Here is a 24,146-nt window from a genome sequence, read left to right as displayed (position 1 = left end):
ATGGCAAAACCCAGCCAGTGACTACTTGCAGCACAGAAAGGGGATGTGGCAGTGAGCTTACCCTGAACTTCTTGGTGTCCAAGGTCTCCTCATCACCCCACTCATTTTGGTTGTCATCCATCAGCGTGCCATCTGAAGCATTTTTGAGGGGCCTTTAAAAAGGAAAACGGACAAAAAAATGAGCTCCTCTGCAGGCAGTGCTCTGTGATGGGCTCTGTTCATCGGCATGCACAAGCTGAGAAGAATCAAGAAGGGAATTTCCAGGAGGTTTCCCTCCTGTAATATTTTACTGAGCGCAATTGGACCACGGAGCATTCAAAAACCTCCTCCAGGTGGGAACACTCTTTTCCCCATGCAGAACTTTCAGAAACCTGATTTTTCTCCTCCCCACCACACCAGTTTGATGCCCTAAAGAACAAAACTCCCCTGTGCTCGTTCAGAAGAGCCCCGAGCAGCCCCGCTGCACTGTGTTTTAATGGGTTAGCAAGCAAATTACTCACTTCAGTCCAACAGAATCCTCCCCAAGTGGTTCCCGTCGCTTCTTCTTGCTCGACTCTGTCACTTTGAAGCCTTCAGGGAACCAGAGCTGCCCATGCTCCCTGCGCCGCTTACGAGACACCAGTACTCCCACCCCGATGAAAGCAAGCAAGACCAGCACAGCCACCGCCACCACGTACATAGGATACAGCTGGGAGTTCTTCGTGGGCTCGGCTGTTTCACCTACAAAACAGTGGGGCACAAAGAGATGCTGAGACATTAAGCTGCATAGCAAACCAGTGACCGAGTGGAAATGAAGGGAAAATTAGTTAATAGAGGTACCTAAGTCTGGTCTAAATCAGCCCCCCCCCCCCCCCAGATAAGGTCATTTTATACGCTATTAATCAGAATTGCAAACCATCGGCAAATTCTCGGCTGCACAAGCCAGGCTGCACCAGGAGACAGCTTCACTTTTTTCTCCTTTAAGGAACAGGATTAGTGAACTTCAAATCACTGCGCTCGCATTGAGCTGTTAAGACAAAAGGATTTAGGGGGGATTTTCGAGATACAAACTTCAACTCCTTGCGTGTCACTGATTGATCGGAGCTGGTTGGGATTTCTTTGCTTTTTTTTCTATAACTTTTATAGTGATAATGATTTTGAAATAAACCTGGAATGAGCAAAAAAAATTTAACTGGTTTTGCAATTTTTTGAAGAACAGACTTAAAGAAAAAGACCCCAAAACAACAAGGTGGTTAAACCCAGGTCAAACACAGGCAGCTGACAGCCAAACACGGGTGAGGCAGGGCAGTTTGGGCTGGCTCTCCTCCCCAGCTGACCGGACATGCTTACTTTTAACAGCTTCTATTTTGTAGGGTATGTTCAGGTTGCCAAGGGAGGCCAAGGCCCCCAGGAATGCCGCCACATCCGTGGCACTCTGGAAGCACTGGGAAGATGACTGGATGCATTGGCGGTTATCGATTTCCAGGTAGACGATGGATCTGTGTGAGGAGAGTCAATGAGAGACACGCAGCAATGACCACACTGTGCAGACAGTGAGCCCCGTCTCCCCTCTTTAACCCACCATCAGTGGGAAGTAGAAGGTGGGAACCCATCTCCTCGCTTCCCTGTGGCTCAAGCCCTGCAGCTCCCCATGCTCTCGGTCTATTGGATTTGCCTCAATGAGTGCTATGAAATCAAACTCCTTATCTACAGGAGTGGAAGGGATTCTCTGCTTCACAACATTTTAAAAGTACCCAGATGCTACAGCAGCTTAAAAAATGCTGTTTGAGAGCCTTCAGATCTTTCCACATCAGTTTCACTGCTCTAACTCCTTTGCTTTCAGTGGCTTTTGATTGAGCCTACAGAGAGGGAGAAGGTTAGATCTGTATGTTTATACCAAAGACCTCCAAACACAGTTTGCAGTAATTGAGCTTTACAACAAAGCTCTAGAAAGCATTTCCCAGGGAGAAACTGAGGCTTAACTTAATGACTTCCTGAAGTCAGACAGGCGGTCAGGCCAACCTCTGCTTCCAGGTCCCACCCAGCCCGGCCCTGGCTCCCAACAATACACAGGGCTCCTTCAATCGTGAGAGTCGGCGCAGCATTGTATCAGGGATTCCTGAACCATCGCTCGATTTTCCCACATGAGAGCAAAATCCGGTTTCTATTCACACAGAAAGCAACATCTAAATACAATTATCTGACCTACATCCTTCCCTTTATAGCGTGTTACTATTATCAACACAGAAAACAAATGCTGCTCGGTGAAAAAGGAACCCACTGGTCCCCCTTACCCTCTGATGTCCATCTGATCGAGCTCTCTCTTCTGCCTTCTGCCAGCCCTGGAGTACAGGCTGCTCTTTACTTTGTTGATGACAGCACTAGACATATCTGACCAGTCCTCTGTTGACCTCTTGATGTAATGCTTTTTGAGCTCCTCCTCATTGCCATAGTATGGGAAGATCATGTACTCCCCTTTGGGGTTCTTCTTGAAGACCACGTTGGTGTGCAGGACGCGGCTCAGCTCCCGCAGGAAGTTGAAGGAGTTGTTCTTCAGGTTCTCGGGAGTGATGAGGACCACCACCACCAGCGTGCCATCAGCGAGCTTCTCTGGCATGTTGTTTGCACAGTCCAGACCATCCCATTCACACTCAAAGTTATTGCAGCCCTGGTCACAGTGACCATCTGAGAAGTGATCTTTGCAGTACTGATCATAGAGAGGGCTGGGTGGGAGACAAAGAAAGGCAGAAGTGTGAATTAGACCAAGCACTGCACATATCACCCATCTGCTGAGAAAATAAGAGGTGGTCCACAAAGACCTCTCTTGTGTGTAAATATTCTTCATCCTGATACACTAAGCCAGTTTTCATTGAGGACAACTGTTCCCTGCAGTGCCGTGAGGTGTTCAGCTCTGCAGGTGAAAGACAGCAGCTGTTAAGTTGTAAGTTTCAGTTTAGATGCCAGAAAAAGGGACAAATGGCTGTGACTCACAGAAGACATGGGGACACACAATCGTTGTTCAGACCAGAGCTGGTCCAGGAATCTGGGATTAAGTTCCTGCTGTTGCCAAAGACAATGTTTGGTGAATGCCTGGATGTTAACATCATCATGGTTTCTGGCTGCTCTTCCATCTGGGGTCTCCCTACGCTGAAACTCACTGCGCTACTACTGTGAGCTGAAGAGCTCACATCTATGGCATGATACAGGCAAGGACAGGGAAGCCATCTGGAATGAGCTAAACCCAGAGAGCTTCCAAGTATATAAACTCAGTAAGACCACAGGGGAGTGTGGTTGCTTGAGTTGCAACCCCACAGGCAGCAGGACAGAGCACAGAGGGTGAACAAGTCTGCACTCAGGAGATGATCTTCAGGTCCTTTCCAACCCTGTTCTATGTAACCAGAAAATACCCCCAGACAACCAGCAGAGATGGCTTTAAACAGGAGGATTGAGGAGCACGTCACTTACTTGCACTGCCCTTCATATTTCTGGCAGTCAAACCCATCGTACAGACAGCCAGCGTTGTTGCACTGGGAGTCACACTTGCCATCGTTGAAGTACTTCCAGCACTGCAGGGACTGCGAGCAGTTCTTCCAGGGGTCGTTGAAGTTGAGGGAGCAGTCGCCCCCATCCCAGCCACAGGCATGGTTGTTGCATTTCCCATCGCAGATCTTGTTGCCGGCGTACCCTGCGCACACGGCGATCTCACACTTCTCCTCGATTTTGGGGGGGATGATGTCCTGCCCGATCCCGCCTTGGAAATCGAAGTCGAGGATGTGGCAGTTGAGGCCGTTGAAGTTGGCGGGGCAGTTGCAGCGGTAGAAGGGGGAGGCATCGCTGAAGAACTCGCAGGTGCCACCGTTGTAGCAGGGGTTGGAGGTGCAGGGGCTGCTGGCCGGGTACTGGCACTCGGGGCCGGTGAAGGCCGGCGCGCACATGCACTTGGAGCTCTTGTGGATGGAGATGCAGGTGCCGCCGTTCAGGCAGTGCAGGTTCCCGCACGTGCGGGAGTCGTTCTCACAGGTGGCACCCACGAATCCCTGGGGAGGTGAGAGCAAGGAGGGAGGCAGGATCACTGATGCTGTCCTGTGAGCAGCCCAACACGTGTGTGCTCTGGGAAACTCGGCACGAGCCCAGTGAATCAGGGCATGGCTCTGACTTGTCCTCTGAAACTAGTGATGGGCAAGGATAATCTAGAATGTAAGGCCTGTTAGAGCATTCCCCTCAACACAAAGGCAGCAATTCTGCATAGCTGCCTGCTCCACCTTTATATGGCACAAATAACTGTCAACCAGGCAAGACTGTTCTGCAGAGCATCCTACCTGCAGGGCTGAGGCACCTCCTTCTCCGTGACCCTAACCCAGTCTCCCTGCAAGTGAGGAGGGTATGCACATACGGATACACCTCCCTCTGGCGAACACCACAGCAAAGCATCTTCCCCTCCACGCTTACCCCAGGCTATCCCCACTGGGGAAGCCTCAGGAGCTAAACTGGACCCTTAACAGCCCCTCAGTGCCAGGGGCTGACTTGCAAGTGAAACATCCCATGCTGGGAGCTGGAGAGGAGCGGGTACCTACCGGGGGGCACTTGCAGATGAAGCCACGGCCGGTGTTGCTGGCAACAGCGCACGTTCCACCGTTCCTGCAGGGTTTGCCTTTACAACCATCCACCACGGTGTCGCAGCGACGGCCTGTGAGGGAGAGCAGTGTGAGAGGAGCAGAGGAAGGCGTGCGGGATGCTTGGGGTGGCTGCAGGCTGGGCGCTGGGCACGGGGAGGACGTGGTGCTCACCTGCGTAGCCGGGCCGGCACTCGCATTTGTAGTCATTGACCCGCTGCACGCAGTTCTGGGTGCCGCGGGCATCGCAGGGGTTGGACAGGCACTCGTTGACGTCTCCCTCGCAGCGCTCCCCTACAAAGCCAGGGGGGCAGATGCAGCTGTAGCCACCTACCCGATCCGTGCACTTGCCATTGTTAAAGCACTTGGGCCCCAGGGTGACAGGATCAAAGAAAGGGCTGCAGTCATCCACATTGATCTCACAGTGCACCCCTAGAGAAACGGGGGAACAACCCACACAGCTCATCAAACAGTATCGGGGTGCCCGGTGGTCCCTTTTGTGAACCCTCCCTGCGAAGGGGCTGATCCTGACCAAGTCAATGGCAGGAGGAACCGCGCAGCCCTTGCCCAAGCTTGCGTGGCCTTGATGGCTAAGCCCGCAGCAAGCACAAACCCCTACCACGGCAGCCCGAGCAGCTAATGAGCAGATACCGAGGATATCTGCACTCAACCCACTAATGCCCCAGCCTGGGGAGTTAATTTACCTTGAGTTCCTCTGGGGCAGGAGCACTTGTAGGTATTGATGAGATCGATGCAGGTTCCTCCATTCTGGCACGGGTGGGACAAGCACTCATTGATCTCCTCTGAGCAGTTAACTCCATGATAACCAGCCACACACTACAAGGAGGGAAGAGGGGAGCTATTAGAGAGGTTCCCTCAATTCCCACGTGGCTGCGGGAGCACAGCCTCTAAGGGGACACCAAACCCCTTGCGCAGCCCAACAGCATCTCCGTGTGGGTCTCTGCCCGCCGTGGCACCCACCTCGCAGGAGTAGCCTCCCAGGTAGTCCGTGCAGGTGGCTCCGTTCTGGCACGGGTTGGGGGAGCACTCATCGACCTGCTCCTCGCAGTAGCTGCCAGTGTAGCCGGCCTGGCAGCGGCAGAAGTGAGTGTTGCCGGTGTCCACGCAGAGCCCCGAGTTCCTGCAGAGATGCGCTACGTCGATACCTGCAGGGAGAGCAGAGACGTGGGGACCTAGGTGACAGCCACACACCATGGGGCCATGTCCCGAGCACTGCGCATCCCACCAGGGACTGCAGCCTCAGGGGCGCACGTTACAGCAACCCTTGAGATCACTTCGGTTGCGCAAAGATCCCCACCAAGGGAACTGAGCCTGTTCCTGCTCAGAGTCCAGCATGGGGGGCACCCGAGAACCCCAGGCCTGGCCCTGTGAGGGACTTACCTTGCTGCTTGGCAGCCACCTCGCAGGACACGCTGGGGACGTCGCAGTAGAGCCCTGTCCACCCGCTGTTGCACTCGCAGCGGTACAGGTTGTTGGTCTGCCAGCACTTGCCTCCGTTTTTGCAGGGAGAGGAATCGCACCAACGCACCAGGTTCTGGGGGGAGCAGAGCAAGAGATGGGGCTCAGGACCCAGCAGGGCTTCTGCAGGAGTGGAGGCTGCAGTGACCCCCCCACAGCCAGCGTGCATGGATGGACATCATGGCTCTACCTGGCAGTTGAGCCCGGTGTATCCCTGGGGACAAGTGCACTTGTACGTCCCGTAGCTGTCCTGGCACGTGCCCCCGTTCAGGCACGGCTTGGAGTCACACTCGTTGATGTCATGCTCGCAGTAGCTGCCCGTGAAGCCGGGCAGGCACACGCAGGTGAAGGTGTTGATGCCATCCACACAGGTCCCGCCATTGAAGCAGGAGCTGGGAACACACACACCACATCCCAGTGAGCCACCGCTGGTCCTGCTCCACACCAAAGCCCCACGCACTGGCCCAGCGCTATGGGGCAGCGCAGGGACCTCAGCCCCTTGCTGCAGCCTGACAAAGGCAGTGCCCGGCAGGAGCTGCCCCGGCCGTACCTCTCGGTGCAGTCAGGGGTGTTGTTCTCGCAGTGGATGCCGCTGAAGCCGGAGGGACACGTGCAGGTGTAGCTGTTGACGCAGTCGGTGCAGTTGGCACCGTTCTTGCAGGGGTTGCTGGCGCACTCGTTGATGTCCTCCTCGCACTTGGGCCCACGGAACCCAGCCAGGCACTCGCAGAAGAACGTGCCGATGCCATCGGAGCAGGAGCCGCCGTTGCGGCACGGGTCTGGGGAGGAGGGACATGCATGTGAAAGTGAAAGGGGTCCTGGGAGCTGCCCCACAGCACTGTCCCCACACGCATCCCTGGCCATGTGGGGGGATGGGACAGAGCCCACGAACCAGGCTGGACCAGCCCCACGGGGGGAGCAGGCACATGGGACACACTTGCTCACTGCCTGAACATCACTCTTCCCCCCAAGCCTCCTTCCTGCCAGCTCCCACCTGGCCCTGGACTGATGCGGCTCAATGGGACGTGCTTGAGGTGGCCCTAAAACCCCACCAGCGCTTGCAGCACGGCCAGGGCTCACCCCAGGATGGACACTGGGGCCAGGCTGAGCGTGGTCCATGACCAGCCCCTGCTCTTACTGGACTTGCAGTCGTCGATGTCCGTGTCGCAGTTGCGGCCGGTGAAGCCGGTCCTGCAGGCGCAGCGGTAGCTCCCGTTGGTGTTCTGGCACGTGGCCCCGTTGCGGCAGGGGCTCTTCACACACTCATTGATGTCGATCTCGCAGGTCTGACCTGTGGGACACAGCGGGACAGGGACCGTGAGGGCTGGAGGGGCCGGTGAAAGCCCCAGGGACGATGATGCTGTCTCGGGCACTGCTTGCACCAGTCAACGAAGAGGCCATGCCCCTACCTTGCCAGCCAGGGGGGCAGCTACAGGAGAAGCTCTTGTAGTCCTCCGACTCCTGGCACTCGCCGCCGTTCTTGCAGGGGCTGCCAGCGCAGGGGGCCAGCACATCCTCGCAGGTGGCTCCTGCACGGGCACAAGCCACAAGCACCCAATGAGACTCCCTCCAAGACCCCACCACCCCTGTGCCCTGCCTGGGGCAGGCTCTGGAACCACCCAGCTGGGGCCTTCTCCTCCATTCCCGGTCCCCCATGACACCAGCCCCCCATGAATCCTTCAGCCCTGGTAATCTGGGCTGCGTTACAGTGCTGCACACTTCCTTTGGCAGGGAAGTGCTGCTCGGGTGTCTTTCCCCCCTTTGCGCTCCCCCCCCATCCCTCTCAGCTGCTTTTCCTGTTTACATCCAGCCAAGGGACACGTTCCCTCCGAACCCTTATCTTCCCTGTCAGCCAATATCTCCCCAACTGGCCTTTGCTATTTTCCAGAGCCTTCCCCGTCCCCGTCCCCCCAGGGGTTTCTATGGCCACTGCCGAGGGCAGGAAACAGCTCACAGCTTCCTGCAATTGTGCTCCGGCTGCCGCTGTGCGCGAGCGGAAGCGGGAGGCCGGCAAACAGGAATTGGCTCAGCAGAATCCCCCGGCCCCTCGGCCCCTGCTCGCCTCTTCCAGCCTGAGCATCACGGCAGAGAATGGGGCCGGCAGCAGCACGGGCCCCCCCGGGCAGCTCGGTGTGAGTGGGGCAACCACCCGGTGCCACTGCCCCAGTGCCACTGCAACCAAAGCACTGCTTGGTGCCCTCCAGGAGGAGGAGGAGGAAGAGGATGAGGAGGGAGGAAGCTCTGGCTGGCTGCTTCCCAGCGCTCCTCCAGATTTCCTCCAGCTGCACCCTGGCACAGGCAGATGGAGCTGCAGCCGTGGGCAGCCCCATTGCACATGCAAAAGGGACTGATTTGCTGTCACACACCAAGCAGCAGCCCCACAGTGAGGGCCTGGGGCACAGGGAGCTCCCCCTCACCTGTGTAGGGCAGGAGGCAGTTGCAGGTGTACCCGGCGACATCGTCGATGCACGTGCCCTGGTTGAGGCAGGGGTTGGAGGCACATTCGTTGATATTGGTCTGGCAGTTGGGTCCTGCATTAAGGAACACAGATAGAAGCGGCTGTGATGCAGGTGTGCTGCTGGGAGAGGGCTGAGGGTACAGTGGGGCCATGGTGACAATGGCAACAGCCCACCCATCACCCTGGGAGAGCCTCCTGCTCTCAGCTCCAGCCCTGGGCACCCAAACCCTGCTGAAGGTCCCCATGCACTGCCACATCTCCCAACCAGACCTGGGGTCTCCACCATCCTCCAGCCCATCCAGCAGCATGGGGATACCCACCCCCAGCTCCAGCCCAGCCTCAGCAGTGCCCCTGGCTGCACCCTTACCGCTGAAGCCCTCCCTGCATGTGCAGATGTAGCCGCTGGTCATGTCCTTGCAGGTGCCGCCGTTCATGCAGGGGTTGGACTCGCACTCGTTGTTGTTGATGTCGCAGTTTGTGCCGCTCCAGCCTGGGTCACAGTCACACCTGTAGCTTTGGGGGAAATTTGGGGCATAAACCACAGGATCTGGTCTGGCCTGGCCCTGCTACAGCAGCCAGCACCCACCCAGCAAACCTGGCTCCTCATCGGGCCCCTGCAGGGGAACATCCCTCAGCACTAGAGCAGAGCGCGGCCGCACACCCTGCCCCTGGCTTTGCTGGTGGCCCTTTGGTCCCCATCCCTCCAGCATACCCGTTCAGCCCGTCGTGGCATTTCCCATGGATGCAGGGGTTGCTGTTGCACTCATTCACTTCGGACAGGCACTTGGGGTCGTGGAAGCCCTCAGGGCAGAGGCAGGTGAAGCCGTTGATGCCATCCTTGCACGTGCCCCCGTTGTGGCAGGGGTTGCTGGAGCACTCATCGATGTTGATGTTGCACATGCGCCCTGGGAAAGGGGGTGTGAGGAAGCGTTAGCCCGCAGGATGCATGGCACGGTGGACACACACTGCATCCTGGGGGTATCCACTGGGCAGGGCCCCTTCCAGCCACCGGGAACGGCTGCTGGAGGCTCCAATCTCCAGGCACACGTGTGCTGGCTGCGTAGGAGCGGGCTGCCCTGCAGGCAGGGTGACTTCACACCCCTGCGCTGCCCGCCTGGCTCCATTAATGTGACTGGGAAGAGGCTGTGCCCTGGGCTCCTTTGGTCCAGGAGGGAATAATGAAGGGAGCTGGTTTCAGCCTGTAACCCTACCTGGCACGGCTGACAAAGCCCAGCTTTATTGCGGCTCCCGGCGGGCAGGAGCAGAAGGGGCCGTGGAGCAGGGAGAGGCGGGGGCTGCTCCCATCAAAGCCCTCCGCCATTCCCATCAAACAAACCAGTCGGACAAGGCAGCAACCTGATACCCATGGGAGTGGGCGCAGCGGGACTCGGATTCCCGGCACCAGACACCCCTTTGATTGCGGCCAGAGCCAGGGTCACCCTCCTGGGCAAGCAGGAGCGCTGGAGGGTGAAAAACCTCCCTGTAGGAAGCGGGATGGCAGCATCAACCCTCCCCAGTGCACCTCGTCCCTAATGCATGGGGCATCCCGGCACTGCCATGGGCACAGGGGACATCCCAAGGCTCCCCTGGATCTGCACCATGTCCCTGGGGTGCTGCAGTGGCTGCACTGCCCTGCCCTTACCTGTGTAGCCCAGCTCGCAGGTGCACTCGTAGCCGTTGATCTTGTCGATGCACTTGCCATAGTCGCAGGGGTTGCTGGCGCAGTCATCCAGGTTGATCTCGCAGTTGGGTCCTGGGGAGGACAGTGGTGCCATTAGGGGCTCCCCAGACCCACTGATGAGGCGAAACGAAGCCCACCAGCACCGATGGGTGCCACCGCTCCACGGCAAAGCACCTCTGCCATAAGCAGCTCCCAGATGGGGACCAGGTCCTGCAGGAGCTGGGCACCAAACTGGGAGAACTCACCCTCACCAAGGATGCCCCAGAACCAACCCACCCGGGGATGAGGCAGGGATGCTGCACTGGCACAGCCAACCCGCATGGAGCCCCAGGGGTCCCTCTGCTCACCTGTGGTCCCTTTGAGGCAGAGGCAGTTGTAGGCGTTGTTCCTGTCCTGGCAGGTGCCCCCGTTTTTGCAGGGCTGGCTCTGGCACTCGTTGATGTTGATGTCGCAGCGGTGGCCCGTGTAGCCGGGCTGGCACAGGCAGGTGAAGGAGGCGATGCCATCCTTGCAGGTCCCGTAGTGGCACGGGTCAGGGTCGCACTCATCAATGTCAATCTCACAGTGAGCACCTGAGAAACCTGCCAGCAGCGGGAGGGACGCGGGGTGAGGATGGGAGATACAAGGTGAGGATGTGGGATATGGGGTGAGGACGGGAGGTGCAGGATAGGGGATGCAGGAGAGGATGGGGGATGCAGGACACCCCTTCCCACCCCGGCCACGGATGAGGCTGTACCGGGGTGGTCTGACCTGCCCACCCGCCCCACCACAAGCCCCAGGACCCCCGGCGCAGGGCGCAGGCAGGGGAGCAGGGGCAGCAGCGCTGCTCAGAGCCGGCTCAGGGGCTTTGTCCCGGGGTGCACAATGACCTGCATTAAACCGCCCCGGCTCACGAGCGGGGCCCCGCGCTCGCCCGCAGCTCGTCCCGGAGCGCACGGGGGGGCCGGCCGCAGGCACCCCGAATAATAACCCCCCCGGCAGATCCTATTCTCCCGGCCGGCTCCCTCCCCGCCGGGTTTGGGGGTGGAGAGGCGAGGACAAAGTACAGCTTTGACTAGACCCCGCCAAGCCCACATAGCAGCTTTTCATCGGGGCTTGGCATTAGCAAGACACTAATTAGAGGCCATTCAGCTGGAAGATTTCTGGCGGGAGCTGCTCCACAAAAGAGCCACTGTTTGCCACCAGGGCTCAAGTCATCATTCTGTGCAACCGCTCCTTGGGTTTCGGTCGGCGAGCCCCCGCGGCCCTGCACCTTGCGTCCCCATAGAGGCAGCTTTATTCCTTCCTTCCTGCCTTCCCCCTCGCCGCCGCCTGCCGCCGAGGTGGGAGCATGGCGGGAGCACGGTGGGACGGCTGCTGCAGGGCCACACCTCGTGAGCACCGGGCTCCTTACGCCCGGCACCGCTCGCTCTGCCAACCCCCGGAGCCACATCAGAGGGGACCATCCCCCTGTGAGGGCCTTTGGGGGCATCCCCACGGAGGTGGGCACTTGTTGCTACAATGGGGTTTTATGGGACACGATGGGGCTTGCTCCTGACCAGCAGTGTGGGACCCCAGAGCCCCCCCCGGGACACGGGGACCCCTCACCTTCAGTGCATTCGCAGCTGTAGGTGTTGGGGCCATCCACGCACTTGGCGCCGTTCTTGCAGGGGGTGCTGGCGCACTCGTCGATGTCGAACTGGCAGAGGTGCCCGTTGAAGCCTGGTGTGGAAGGAGAAGTCACGTCCCTGCACAGCGCCCGCACCCACCGGCCTCCCCCCGCCGCTGGGCCCCCCGCATCCCGGCCAGGGCGCCGGGTTTCCATGGGGATGGCTGCTGGGGGCCCTGAATGTGGGGCTGCGACCAGCCATTGAGAGCATCTTATTTACATCTCTAGAGCAGCAAAGTCTCTGAACTTCAAAACCTCCTTTCACAGATTAACCGTCTCCCCATTCTCCGCTCCACCCCGTGACTTTGACACCGCATTCAAAGCGGCTGGTGCGGCCCCCCCCGGCCCCCCGCCCTCCTTCCCAAAGAGGGGCCTTTTCAAGTGCAAAGCCGTGGGGTTTAATCCTCCTGCCCCTCTCCCATGGGCTGGACCTGGAGCAGCATCGCCTGCACACACATCGCAACGGGGGAACCCCCACCAGAAGCACCAAGAGGTGCTGAGCCCCTTCTCCCCATCTTATGGGGCTCTGAAGTTGAAGGAGCCCATTTTTGGGAGCTGGGACACATCCTGGCTCTGTTTCACCGTGATAGCAGTGGGACGGATGCCGCGTACCAGTGGGGCACTCGCAGTGGAACTCATTGATCTTGTCGAGGCAGTTGCCGTTGTGCAGGCAGGGGCTGCTGGCACACTCATCTGTGTTGATCTCACAGTAAACCCCCTCGTAACCTGTGGAGAGACCAAGAGCACCATCAGCACCATGCACGGGCCCAGCACAGTGCACGGGATGGGCAGGTTGCACCAGGGTGCATTTGGTTCCTCATCTTTACAAAGATGTGCTACAGGTGGTGGGCCCTGATGCGCAGCCTGCCTCATGGTTGTCCATCCTGGGTCTCCCTGCTCTTGGCTTGACCCAAGCCAGCAAGGTCAGAAGAGGAGGAGATCAGAGCAGGGCAGATGGTGCCCAGCTCTCACCTCCTGTCCCCACACTGCTGTGGGAGACCCCCCAGTCTTTACCAGGCTTCTTTTTGGTGCTGTCCCCAGACACGCACCTCCCGTGGCTCCTCACCCAAACCAACACTGAGCTGAAGCTCAGGGTACCCAGAGCCCTCCTGCCACCCACACCAGCACCGGGGCAGGGGTCCATGGGCTGTGCACCCACCGGGCATGCAGATGCACTGGAACTCCCCGATCTGGTCCAGGCAGGTGGCATCGTTCTGGCAGGGGTTGGAGAGGCACTCGTTGACATCGATCTCACAGCGAGGGCCCGAGTAGCCCTGCAGGCACTGGCACTGGAAGGACCCCTGGGTATTGATGCACTTCCCTGCGTGCTCACAAGGGTTGGCTCCTGCAACACAGAGGTGTGGCTCAGAGGACACGCTCCCGGTGGCACCGGTGCTTTCCCCATCCGCAATCTCTGCCTCCCACCCGGTGCTCACCCAGCGAGCACTCGTCCACGTCCTGGTTGCAGGCCGGGCCCATGTACCCCGAAGGACACGTGCAGATGGCTTTGCCATTGACGGGGTTGGTGTCGCAGTTGGAGCCCTCGTTGCAGGGGTTGCTGATGCAGGCGTCATCGAGGTGGCACAGCAAACCTGGGCAGCGAAAGGCGCGTCAAGGGGACGGGCGCAGAAGTCACCAGGCACCAAAACCTCAGGTAGGAGCCAGGGGACACGCGGGGAGCGGGCACCCTGCACGTGAGCAGGGGACAGGACAGGACGTGGCCTCACCCGTGCGGCCGTGGGGGCACTCGCAGTAGAAGGAGGCGACGCGGTCGTGGCACGTGGCCCCGTGGAAGCAGGCGGCCATGGCGCAGTCGTCGATGTTCTCGCTGCAGTCCTCGCCCGTCCAGCCGTTGACACAGACGCAGTTGTAGCCGCCGTGGTTGTTGTGGCAGGTGCCCCCGTTCTGGCAGGCGTTGGGCATCAGCTGGCACTCGTCCACGTCCTCGGTGCAGTACTGACCTGCAGGGGACAGGGCACCGGCGTGAGGCTCCGGCAGGCTCTGTGAGCATCGCTGTGAAGGGGACGGTTCTCCCAGCACAGTCCCCAGCAACCCCTGGCACAGGGTCTGTCCCCAGCCCAGCCCGTGCCACGCTCAGTGCTGATGGCACCGTTACCTGTCCACTCGGGCGGGCACTGGCAGTTGTAGGTGTTGACACCGTCCACGCAGGTACCCCCGTTCTTGCAGTTGTTGCCTGGACAGTCATTGATGTTCTCCTCACAGTTCTGGCCCGTGAACCCTGTGCAGAGGACACATCTGCCGTGATGCCAACCAACCAACTGCCCGCTGCTCCCTGGTAGCCCGTGCTGATGGCAGGCTGCTGCGTGAGCACCAGGCACGCCCAGCTCAGCTTCGAAGCCACCCGCTCGGTTTCACCCCCAGCCCCATCCTGCCTCTGCCGGGGCTTGGTTCTGCCACACCGCTTTCCCTGCCAGGGCACCATCACCAGAGCCTGGCAGGCAGCAATGGCTTCCCTGGGCAGAGCAGAGCAGATGGGGCTCCCCTGCCAGAGCCCCCGGCTCCGCAGACGCTCGCTCTGAGCAGTGGAGGATCCAGCTCCGCAGCAACCGGGATGAGCCAGGGCTGCTCCCACACAGGCTTGTGGCACCGCTGCTTTTAATTCCACATGTGAGGAGCCTCAGCTGCCCCCGGGCGATTCACTGCCATGAGCTCCGTGAGCTCAGGTTTATGTCATCGCCTCCACCCGATGGTGCAGCACGATGGAAACCACCCCGATGTCAACGGCATCTGCAGCAGAAATGACGCAGCCGGGCCCTTTGCAGGGCATCTGCCGAGGCACCCAACTGCACCTGGGCTGAGAACTGCACTCACCGCAAGACCCCCAGTGCCCCCAGCCATCATCCTGCCCAGGGTTGGCACGCAGTGTCAGCCCATGGCTGGTCCGCGTGGTGCTGGCATCTATCTGCAGCTCCCCAAACTCCCTGAGGTGTTTTGCAGGTCCAGACCTGGCTGCTTGCTAAGCCACCCCTGCCTCCATGGGAAAGGACTGGTGCCCTGGCCCATCCTCTGTGGGACCCCAGACCCTGGCCAAGCTGGGCTTTTCCCCTCACTCGCTCCGAAGAGCCGTGTTTTCCGCTCCCTCTGCCCCATCACAGGAGGAGCAGAAGCTCCTCACGTTGCTGCTCCTATTTACGATGGCTGGTAGGAATCCAAAGCAGATAACGTTGATTTGTGCCTCAATTTTTAAGCAGCTGGGCTGCAAGTGAACAGCAATAACTGGCAATGTCCTAGATACCAGGATTAACTCATTTTGAACCATCTGAATGAGTAATTAGCACTGCAATTACTTTAAACTCAGGGTTACATTCTACAGCGATGGCATGATAAAACAGCCGAGATTGGTTTAACTTGAAGAAACTCAGCCCGGCCCGGCCTCCTCGGGAATGAAAAGGGGACATTGTTCCAGGTCTGCTGCGCTGCATACCAGCCTATCAATCATCCTCTTATCATGGGAAACAGCCCCCATGGTCCCTCCTGCCTGCGCCCCAAGCCGATGCAGCTCCTGCAGCGAGCCACGCGGATGGCAGCGGGACCCCCCAGTCCCGCTGGAGCATCCCGCAGGAGCCGAACCCGCTCGTGCAGCGTGCAAATGTCCTGGAAGCAGCCCATGGAGCCGCACTTGGTGTGCACAGCAGGGCTGCCCCCAGGGCCGTGCCTCACCCCGACGTGCCCGGCGCTTGGGCTGCTCTAAGGAAAGTGCCTCGCCAGCAAACGGCAGGGCAGGGCCAGCGCCGCTCCTCCTGCCCCTCCGCCTGCTCATCCCTGCGGCAACGCCGCTCTGCCGGGACAGGGCTTGGAGCTGCTCCCGTGGAGCATCGCCCCTGGCAGCTCCCGGCTGCACCGGCTCATCCGGGAAGGGACGGCTTCCTTCCTGGCACTGCTCGCCCGGTCACCCTGTGCCAGCGCCTCAGCACCCTCACAGGGAAGAGCTTCTGCCTAAGAGCTCATCTCAGCCTCCCCTCGGGCAGGTTAAAGCCATTCCCCTTGGCCTGTCCCTACAGGCCCTTGTCCAAAGCCCTTCTTCCGCTTTCTTATTGGCCCCTTTAGGTATCAAAGCAATCCCAGAGGCCTCTCAACCAGCTTTGCGCTGCCCACAGCTTCCTTCCAAGGCAGAAAGTGGATGCATCCCCTCAGCCTCAGCCAGCCAGCGTGCTGGCTCGGGTGAGAAACAGAACTTTGTGCCCTGGCAAACGCAGCAGGGTCCGAGCATGGGGCTGCTCATCCCACCCGTCAGGAACCTCCATTGCTTCACTCTTCAGCGCTTTGGGGATGTGGGGCCACGCTCAGCCCCTTCCCTTCCCTGAGCACACTGCAGACCGCTGGCCCCAGGGCAGAAACGAAAGGGCTTTCCAGGGTCATGGGGCCCTTTCACAGCCCTTGCCTTTCCTCCGGCACGCAGGGTGCTGAGCTCCCGTGCATGGTGCTGGGCCCCCACTGGCCCCCTCCTGCAAGAGCCCTTCACTCGAGAGGCTGTAACTGAGCTGGGCTGCTCCGGTGTTTGCTGGAGGGAGCAGCAGCGAACACGGAGAGGGTCTCCCTTCCCTGGCTCTATTTGCACTCGGAAACTTTCCAAACCAGCTATTCCGGACCAATTATTCCATTCTGGAAGTGGATTAAGCTAAAGCGGAAAAAGGCACTCTTATCCTGGAATATGAGCATCCGCACAGGGGCTTCTGCTCAAGCACTTGTTTTGGAAGAGCTATTTTGGTGAGTCAAGTCGAAAAAGCACCCGGATGACCTTTCCTCTTCAGGCACTGCTGCCCAACATCTTCCCAAAGGCACGCGGCGCAGCGAGCCCACATCCCTTTGGCTTTACCCTTCCCAGAGCCATAACCCAGGGGGAAGATTGGGCGCTGCTGGTTTTGCAGGGGCAAAGGAGCTGGAAGGGGGTTCCCTATCGCTGCTCCCCCCGCGGAGGCAGCCCCTACCTGGCAGGCACGTGCAGTCGTAGGTGGTGTCCCCGATCTGGCGGCACGTGCCCCCGTTCTGGCAGGGCGAGGGGTTGCAGGGCACGTAGAGGTGCTCGCAGTTCTGCCCGGTGAAGGCCGGCTTGCAGGAGCACTGGTACGTGCCCACCTCGTTGGTGCAGCTCCCGCCGTTCTTGCAGATGGGGGGCGAGATGTTGCATTCGTTCACGTCCTGCTTGCAGTTGGCGCCGTGGAAGCCGGTGGTGCACCGGCAGATGTAGTGGGCTTCGAAGGGGACGCACTGGCCCCCGTTGGCGCAGGGGTTGGAGGCGCAGGGGTCGGCCTGCTGGCAGGTTTTGCCTGGGGAGGGCAGGAAGGATGAGGATGCAAACCACAGCTCGGGCTCTTAGTGGGAGCAATCTGCGCTGGGGAGCAGACTCAGCTCCGGGACTGTGTTCATATGGGATGCAACTAATTCCAACCCCATTGCATCCCACGAGACCCTCAATGATGCAGGGCGCTTGCAGCAAACCCAGCCCTCGAGACCCCTCCCAAGCCCCACGTGGGTTTGGGACCATCTCCCACCTTTCCCCCATCACTAAGAGAACCTGCACTCAGTGCCAAAATCAGCGCCTCTCCCCATGCGTGGAGGCACCCCCTGTCCCAGGCTGTCCCCGTGCCTGGTCCCCCACGTCCCCACCGCCTCACCTGACCACCCCGGCGGGCAGCGGCACTTGTACTCGCTGAGCGTGAGCAGGTCGCAGGTGCCGCCGTTGCGGCAGGGGTTGCTGAGGCAGGCGTTGTCGCGCGGCGTCAGGCACAGCTCGTCGGTGAAGCCCAGCCGGCAGGCGCACGCGTAGTCCACGGTGCTGCCGCGCACCACCGCGGTGCAGGTGCCGGCGTTCTTGCACGGGGAGCTCAGGCAGGGGTTGGGCAGTTGGCACCGCTCGCCAACGAAGGCACCGCCGCACCTACAGAGGGGACACAACAGGGTCAGTGGGACCGGTGCGAGGGGCTGCGGGCACCCGGACACCCCCAGGGACCGGCACCGGGAACGCTCCCCCCACCCCGCAGCGCATCCCGGCACGGTGGGTTTGGCAAGCGCAAGGCTCTGCCCCGGCTGCTCTGGGCTGAGGAAGATGAAAGAGGTGCTGGGAACAAAGGCGAACCCCATCCCAGGGCCTGCAGGGACCTGCAAAACCGCAGCCTCCCCTCCTGCTCTCATCACAGGGCAATGGGTTTGCCCCACACCTCGCTGAGGAGGAAACCAAGGCACATGTGGAGACAGGAGGGGCACCCCCACACCTGCACCCAACGCAGGGACCCCACAGACCCATGCACCAAGCAGCACGGGGATAGCCCTGCTCCCCTGCCTGCACCAGGGTGAACTTTACCCCCCCTCTATCCACAGAAATCCCTTAACCAGCACCAACCCCGGGCTCAGCACTGCTGGCAGCAGAGGGTTCCTTGCTCCTTGCAGCAAGACCTTCCCGAAGACAAACCCTGTGCAAGGAGGGGTGCGTGGCCCCGGCTGCAGCATTCCCTCTGTGTGGGGGCTCTGAGAAAAGGCCCCTTGCCGCAGCCACTGACTCCGCCATCTGTCACCATGGGTGACGGGACTGCAGCGACCAGGGCAGGCGATGGGGATGTGCTGCAGGGACAAATCCTGCCGGCCAGGATGCGGCAGAGGGGGAGCTGCCCCCGGGAAAGGGCAGACAGAGCAAAGCTGTGCACGGAGACACCGAGGGCACCAGACATCAAAAGAGGATCCCAGGGCCCTTCAGCACCTCCCCAGCACAAACCCTCCCGCACGGCATCTCCTGTATCACGTCTGCAACACGAGATGCCACACGTTTTGTCCCCAACCAGCACCGCTCACATTACACCACTTCCTAAGGGGATGCGCTGTCCTGGCTGGGCTGTGCTGGGCAGGGGAGGAGCGAAACGATGCTGGCACGCTGCTGCCCCACACCACAATGGCAATGGCACTGCAGCAGAGCAAGGCATGCCATGCGCAGCTCATGCTGGGATGCAATAGAGGCCCCTAGAGCAGAAACAGATCCGGGGGTGATCACATCCATTTCCACAAACTTGGGGTAAAGCAGCAACCACTGGAGGTGATGGATAGGGAAGATGAGGGCACACTGGGGGACCACAGCTCTCACTGTCCTCAGTGCTCACACCCATCACCACCCAAGCTGATGGGACCTCGTGTCCCTGCGCCTCGTGCAAGGCCCCCAGTGCTCCATGGCAGCAGGGACGGCCCTGGGGAACGCTGCAGAGTGAAGCCCTCCACCTGCACCCCCAAACCAACACCATGGGGCTCCTCCCGCGAAGCGCAAGCAGCAAATGCCCCCTCAGCCGGCCCCAGCCCGGCGCCGCCGCGCTATGCCGCGCCTCGCCGGCTGCAGGGCCACGTTTCAGCCCCGCTCCCCCTCTCCTCTGCCCCTCCTGGCTTTTTTTTTTTTTTTTCTTTTAACCCAATTCTGATTTCATTGTTGGGGATTGTGTGAGAATTTGTCCGGATTCGGAGACATTTTGAGTTAATGAGACGGCATTATCCCGGCCAAATGGAAAAGAAAATGTGGATAATAATAAATCAGGGCATCTGCTCGGCACACAAAGGGCGGCGGGGAGCAGGTGTGCATCCTAATGAGGCCGAGCAGCTGCCGGCGCCTGCGGCCCATGCCCGGCTCGCCGGCGGCTCCGAGCCCGGGGCGCCGCGGCCGTGGGGCGACGGCGCTTCTGGGTGGCTGCACCACGGCCCCGGCAGCGCCGGAGCCACGGCTCAGAGGGGGCATTGTGCGGGGCTGGGCACGAACCGCCCGCACCGCACACGCTTCGATGCTTAAAGCAATCCGCGGGGCTCCCGCACCGGGGGCATCACGGGGCTCTCCAATGGGAGGAAGAGGCGGAAAAGGAGAAGGAACGGGAGGAGAAGGATTGGTGCTGGACAAAGAGCGCCCTGCTTTGGTGCTGCCGTGGGCTGTGCTCTGCATCCCGGCGGCACCGGGAGAGCACTGGGATCAGGGCTCCTGCGCCGTGGGGCTTAAATGGGGCCAGGACGAGGGGCGCGGAGCTGAGAGCCCTCCCACCAGATTAGCTTTGGGGCCGTTTCCAGTTTCAGTGCAGGCAAGGGGTGGTTTGAGCTCATGGATGGGAAGGGGAGCAGAGCCCAGGCACGATTATTAGCCAGGAGGTTAATGAGTGACTGGAGAGACTCCTCTGGGAGCAGGGAGCCGTTGCCTGGAGGCACAGGGCTTTGGGGCTGGGGGCTGCCCCGTGCTCCGGGGGGGTTCCAGAATTTTGCCTTGGGAAAACCCTTAAATTCCCTGGAGTTTGAAGGGGTTTTAAACGGGTTTGATGTTTGTTTGATTTAAGAACCGGTTTATGGACACAATCAGCTCAGGAGGGGAGGAGGGTGCTGGGGAGGGCTTGCATGGGTCTGCCCTGGCCAGAAGTGGCTGAGCTGAGCGATGGGCACACGTGGGCAGGCGGGACTGGGACACGCTTCTGCCTCGTGTTCCTCCTCCCCACGAGGGGTATTTCCAGCCACTGAGAAGTGCTGGAGAAGCAGCTCTTCAGGAAAACAGCAGTTACAGCACAGGCATCCAACCGTCACTGCTATACCCCACAAGGGAGTCTGCATCATGCAGCAAGAGGCTGTGCAACATGGACCCGCTGTGAACGCCTGGCAATTCCCATATCACAACCACAACAGGGACAGGGACAGCTCCCATGTACCCACTGCACCAGCTCGGGAGCCCTCTCAAACTCCTGCCACCATTTCTAAGTCATCTCAGTTTCTTTGCAAGGTTTCAGAGCAAAAGGTCTCTGATGGGGGGGACACCACTGTCACGATAGTGCTACTGCTGCTCAGCAAGAGCATGGAACAAGGACACTGAACACTCCTCTGCTCATGTATGGCAGCAAGCGAGATATGCCCATGGGCAGCCTCACACCCAGGGGCTTCAACACCGCTCCTGCACCATCTATAGATCCTTTTGCTCACAAACAACACCATTTCTGCCCACATCTGCAACAGCAAGTCCGAGGCGAGGTAGGGAAGGGGATGGCTGTGGATCGAAGCCATGGGATGGGTTTCCCTACACAGGTCCTGGAGCTCACTCACAGCCAGAGACTCTGCAGCTGCATTTAAAAACCCAATGACTGCAACGCCTTTAGAGCCCTGGCTGCAGAGAGAGCCTGCAGACAAGTCTTGCATGCAAATGAAGAGATCAAAACCCAGGTGAAGAATAAGGCTAGCCCAAGACGTGGTTATTTTCAGCTCTGCCAGGTCTGGAAAGGCTGGATCCGACAGAGCCAGCTTCAGCTCCCAGCCGTGCTGCAGCCTCATCATGTGTCCACCTACTCCTGCAGGGGCTGAAAACCTCTCCTGAAGCTGAGCTTTATGTTCAGCACAGAACACACCGGAGGGCGGCGGCAGGGCTCCCGGCGAGCAGACGTGGAGGATGCGACGTCCCCGTGGGCTCGGGCAGGTGAACATCACCCTGCGGTTTTTCCTTTGGCATTTCCCAAGCGAGGGCTACCCAAAGCAAACCCCAAGCGCTTTATGGAAATCAGCATAAGAGACATTAAAGCTAAGATTTAATTATAGCTATATGTGCTGGCAGAGGACAGGGCGGGTGCTCCAGCATCAAAACAGCTCTGAAGGGCCATTAGAAACCAGCTTTGAGGCGGTGAAAGGCAGCTGAGCTCCCCGGGGTGCTGAGGAGCCTCCATGTGTAACACACGGCCCATTCCCAACCCAACCAGGAATGGCTAAAAATACCAGTGTCTGCCCCCCGAGCATGCAGCTGAGAAACGCTTCCAGAGTCATTAACCTGATGAGGAGCATCAAACGTTCCAGCCACGACCCACCTCAACACTTTAGATGGTGATGGCATCCAGCCCCTGCGGATGGCCAAACCCTGCTCCAATGCACGATGCTCCCTTGTATCGCGCCAGCACAAGGAGCACGTGAGGATGGGCAATCTCACAACTCTTAGCTTCTAGGGTATTTTCTACATGACCAAACCAAGACACGGAGCTGTCACTGAAGCACCAGGCAGGACAGGGGACGGCGATGCAGCAGTTGGTTGCCATCCCTGCGGATGGGGATGCTGCATGTGCTCCTTGCAGGAGTGTATACGGGGCTGCCATCCATCCTGGTGGCTTTTTGTCCCCGGGGTCAGACGGAGGCTGGGGGCTGCATTCCCACAGCACCAGGCTGGATGCATCTTCCCCCTCCACGCCAGCCCCGAGCCCGGCGCACAAACTGCCGAGAGGGGGGAGGCACAATTACTCATGCACCGCGCTCCCGACCCATAAATCTCCGTCACGACTCACGGGTGATGTGAAGGGTGACGGAGAAGGCCTTGTCCAAGGTCAGACAGCGAGTCCCGGGAGGTGGCCTGGGAACGGGAACAGCGGCCCCAAATTCCCACCCCACTCCCAGCGCCAAGCCCAGGCCAAATCTGGATCTGCTCAGCGTGGGCACGTGCATTTGTTGTGTCTGCTGCACATCCTCAGTGGGTTACCAGGAGCCCAACGCTGCAGTCCTTTCACAGCAAGGCTCCAGAAAAGCCGAGATCAGAGAACCAAAAGCACGAATGAGCTGCACCGGTATCAGTGTGAGCACGCTCTGCTGCCCCAGCGCTGCATCACACACCTGCCTGCCCGGGCTGGCAGCACCAGCAGGGTTGGGGTGCCTGTCCCAGCCCCGCTCCGGGTGCTCCGTGGATCGCAGCCCTTTGTTCGCTCCCTCCCGCTCGCAGCGCACGAGGCTTTTCCTCCAAGCCACCAGCAACAGGTTGCGTCCCTCCGCAGCAATGCGGGCACTGAAAGCATCCCGAGGCAGATGTTCCTGCGACCTCTGACCCCACACTAATGTTTTCCTCCCCGTGCTAAGCTCCATCTGCCATGGCCGGCGCAGATGACACCGCGGCATTCCCGCAGCCCAGCCCGCCCGCACGGCTCCGCATGGCAGCACCAGGGCTTTGTTCCAATAGGGGATGTGCCGGCCCTGCACAGGCACAGCCCAGGGGCCGAGGGGGTTTCAGGGGTTCCGGGTGCAGGGGGGATGCTGTGGATGCGGGGGACTCAGTGTCCATCACCCCACAGCTGAGAACAACCACACTGACAGCACCCATCGCCCTCCTAACCAGGGCATCCTCCCAGGGGCTGGAGGCAAAACCCACCACACAAAATAAGCCAACAAGCTAAATGGAAACCAGGTGTAATCTGGAGCACGGCCACTAGACACAAGGGGCTGCCCCCCATCCCTATCACCATCACCCTCCCATAGCGGGGCAGGTCCAAGGGTGCAGCCCCACACTGCAGGAGGGGACAGGAGCTGGTGGGGAGCTCCATCCCGGCCGCTGGCCCCATGTTCAGGCTGCCTCTTATCTGCGCTGCTATCACATAACCTCTTCCTCACCCTCATCTGCTGGAAGCATAAACGGCTGCAGTTGTTTTCCCCAAGGTATGAGCACCGTGGGAAAGCCAAGGAGGAGAGGCTCAAGCATCTACACAAGCCTGGTTTTGGGGTTACTTGAGAGTAATGGGGCCAGGAGAGTCCCCGCTGCCTCTGGGGCAGCAGCGAGCCCAGCCCTGGGTGCAGGGTCTCCCATGCCACCACCCTGACACCCATCCCCAAGGCTGGGCTGTGGGCGATGCCGCTCTCTGCTCTGTGGTACCCACAGCAGCATCCCAGAGGAGCCACCCTCCCTGTGCCACAGAGTCCCTGCAGAGCCAGCCCAGCGCAGAGGTGGTTCAGAAACCATGACCATGACCTTGTGTGGTGCAGGGGGTCCCACCAAGGCACCATCACACTCACAGAGTCCTATGTACCACCAAACACACAGTGTGACCCCATGGAGCCAAGCAAGTGTCCAAACGTGAGCAGGACACTCGGATTTCACCTCTTTGCTGGCAACAGCTGAGGAAAGGACAAATAACCATGGGGAGAGCGTCCCTCGGTGCACACCAGACCACAGTGCACGGTGCTCCCAGCCACAGAGCAGTGACACGACCCTGCCCCATCGTCCCCACACCGCGGGGTAACCGTCATCCCATGGCTCACAAACGGAACCACAACCACCGGCTTGCACGCCCCCTGCCAGCACCTGCACACCCGGAGCGTTAAACCTGCTTCCCATCAGGCAGCCACGCACAAGAGCCACCTTTCCAGTTGTGCCAGTGGCTTCCCGCTTGGCCCAGCCTGGGAGCAACACCGCAGCTTGCTCCTGAAGCTACACCCATCCCGTTAAGACATGTTTGCTCAGTGCCAGCCCAGGGAACCCTGATCTGCTCCGGCTCCAATCCTGACAGAGAACAGGCTGGTGCTTGGGATGTCTCC

At 59.8% G+C, this 24,146-nt stretch overlaps 1 protein-coding gene across 2 annotated transcripts in view; it reads right to left on the bottom strand.

Moving 5' to 3' along the window:
- NOTCH1 (notch receptor 1) overlaps positions 1 to 24,146 on the bottom strand; it is a 41,610-nt gene that overhangs the window by 5,486 nt on the left and 11,978 nt on the right. Inside the window, exons 3-29 of one of the 2 annotated variants that reach the window (XM_061476820.1) lie at positions 17,495 to 17,757; positions 16,808 to 17,146; positions 13,975 to 14,097; positions 13,586 to 13,819; positions 13,295 to 13,450; positions 13,018 to 13,203; positions 12,471 to 12,584; positions 11,798 to 11,911; positions 10,558 to 10,791; positions 10,172 to 10,282; positions 9,242 to 9,434; positions 8,897 to 9,042; positions 8,489 to 8,602; positions 7,481 to 7,600; positions 7,210 to 7,362; positions 6,622 to 6,850; positions 6,262 to 6,463; positions 5,994 to 6,147; positions 5,574 to 5,758; positions 5,297 to 5,429; positions 4,767 to 5,024; positions 4,554 to 4,666; positions 3,445 to 4,016; positions 2,274 to 2,702; positions 1,330 to 1,478; positions 501 to 720; positions 62 to 152 (exon numbers count right to left, since the gene is read on the bottom strand). In XM_061476820.1, the coding sequence (XP_061332804.1) occupies positions 62 to 152; positions 501 to 720; positions 1,330 to 1,478; positions 2,274 to 2,702; positions 3,445 to 4,016; positions 4,554 to 4,666; positions 4,767 to 5,024; positions 5,297 to 5,429; positions 5,574 to 5,758; positions 5,994 to 6,147; positions 6,262 to 6,463; positions 6,622 to 6,850; positions 7,210 to 7,362; positions 7,481 to 7,600; positions 8,489 to 8,602; positions 8,897 to 9,042; positions 9,242 to 9,434; positions 10,172 to 10,282; positions 10,558 to 10,791; positions 11,798 to 11,911; positions 12,471 to 12,584; positions 13,018 to 13,203; positions 13,295 to 13,450; positions 13,586 to 13,819; positions 13,975 to 14,097; positions 16,808 to 17,146; positions 17,495 to 17,757 (5,335 nt within the window). The remainder of the gene's footprint in view (positions 1 to 61; positions 153 to 500; positions 721 to 1,329; positions 1,479 to 2,273; positions 2,703 to 3,444; positions 4,017 to 4,553; positions 4,667 to 4,766; positions 5,025 to 5,296; positions 5,430 to 5,573; positions 5,759 to 5,993; positions 6,148 to 6,261; positions 6,464 to 6,621; positions 6,851 to 7,209; positions 7,363 to 7,480; positions 7,601 to 8,488; positions 8,603 to 8,896; positions 9,043 to 9,241; positions 9,435 to 10,171; positions 10,283 to 10,557; positions 10,792 to 11,797; positions 11,912 to 12,470; positions 12,585 to 13,017; positions 13,204 to 13,294; positions 13,451 to 13,585; positions 13,820 to 13,974; positions 14,098 to 16,807; positions 17,147 to 17,494; positions 17,758 to 24,146) is intronic. The other variant, XM_061476821.1, reaches the window with a different exon arrangement.

Source organism: Pezoporus flaviventris, unplaced genomic scaffold (assembly GCF_033815535.1).
Source record: "Pezoporus flaviventris isolate CSIRO_AGI_PZ_B2104156 unplaced genomic scaffold, CSIRO_AGI_Pfla_v1 ptg000097l, whole genome shotgun sequence".
NCBI classification, from domain to species: domain Eukaryota; kingdom Metazoa; phylum Chordata; class Aves; order Psittaciformes; family Psittacidae; genus Pezoporus; species Pezoporus flaviventris.
The sequence above is the reverse complement of the archived record's forward strand: the minus strand, read 5'-3'. Positions and strand labels throughout refer to the sequence as shown.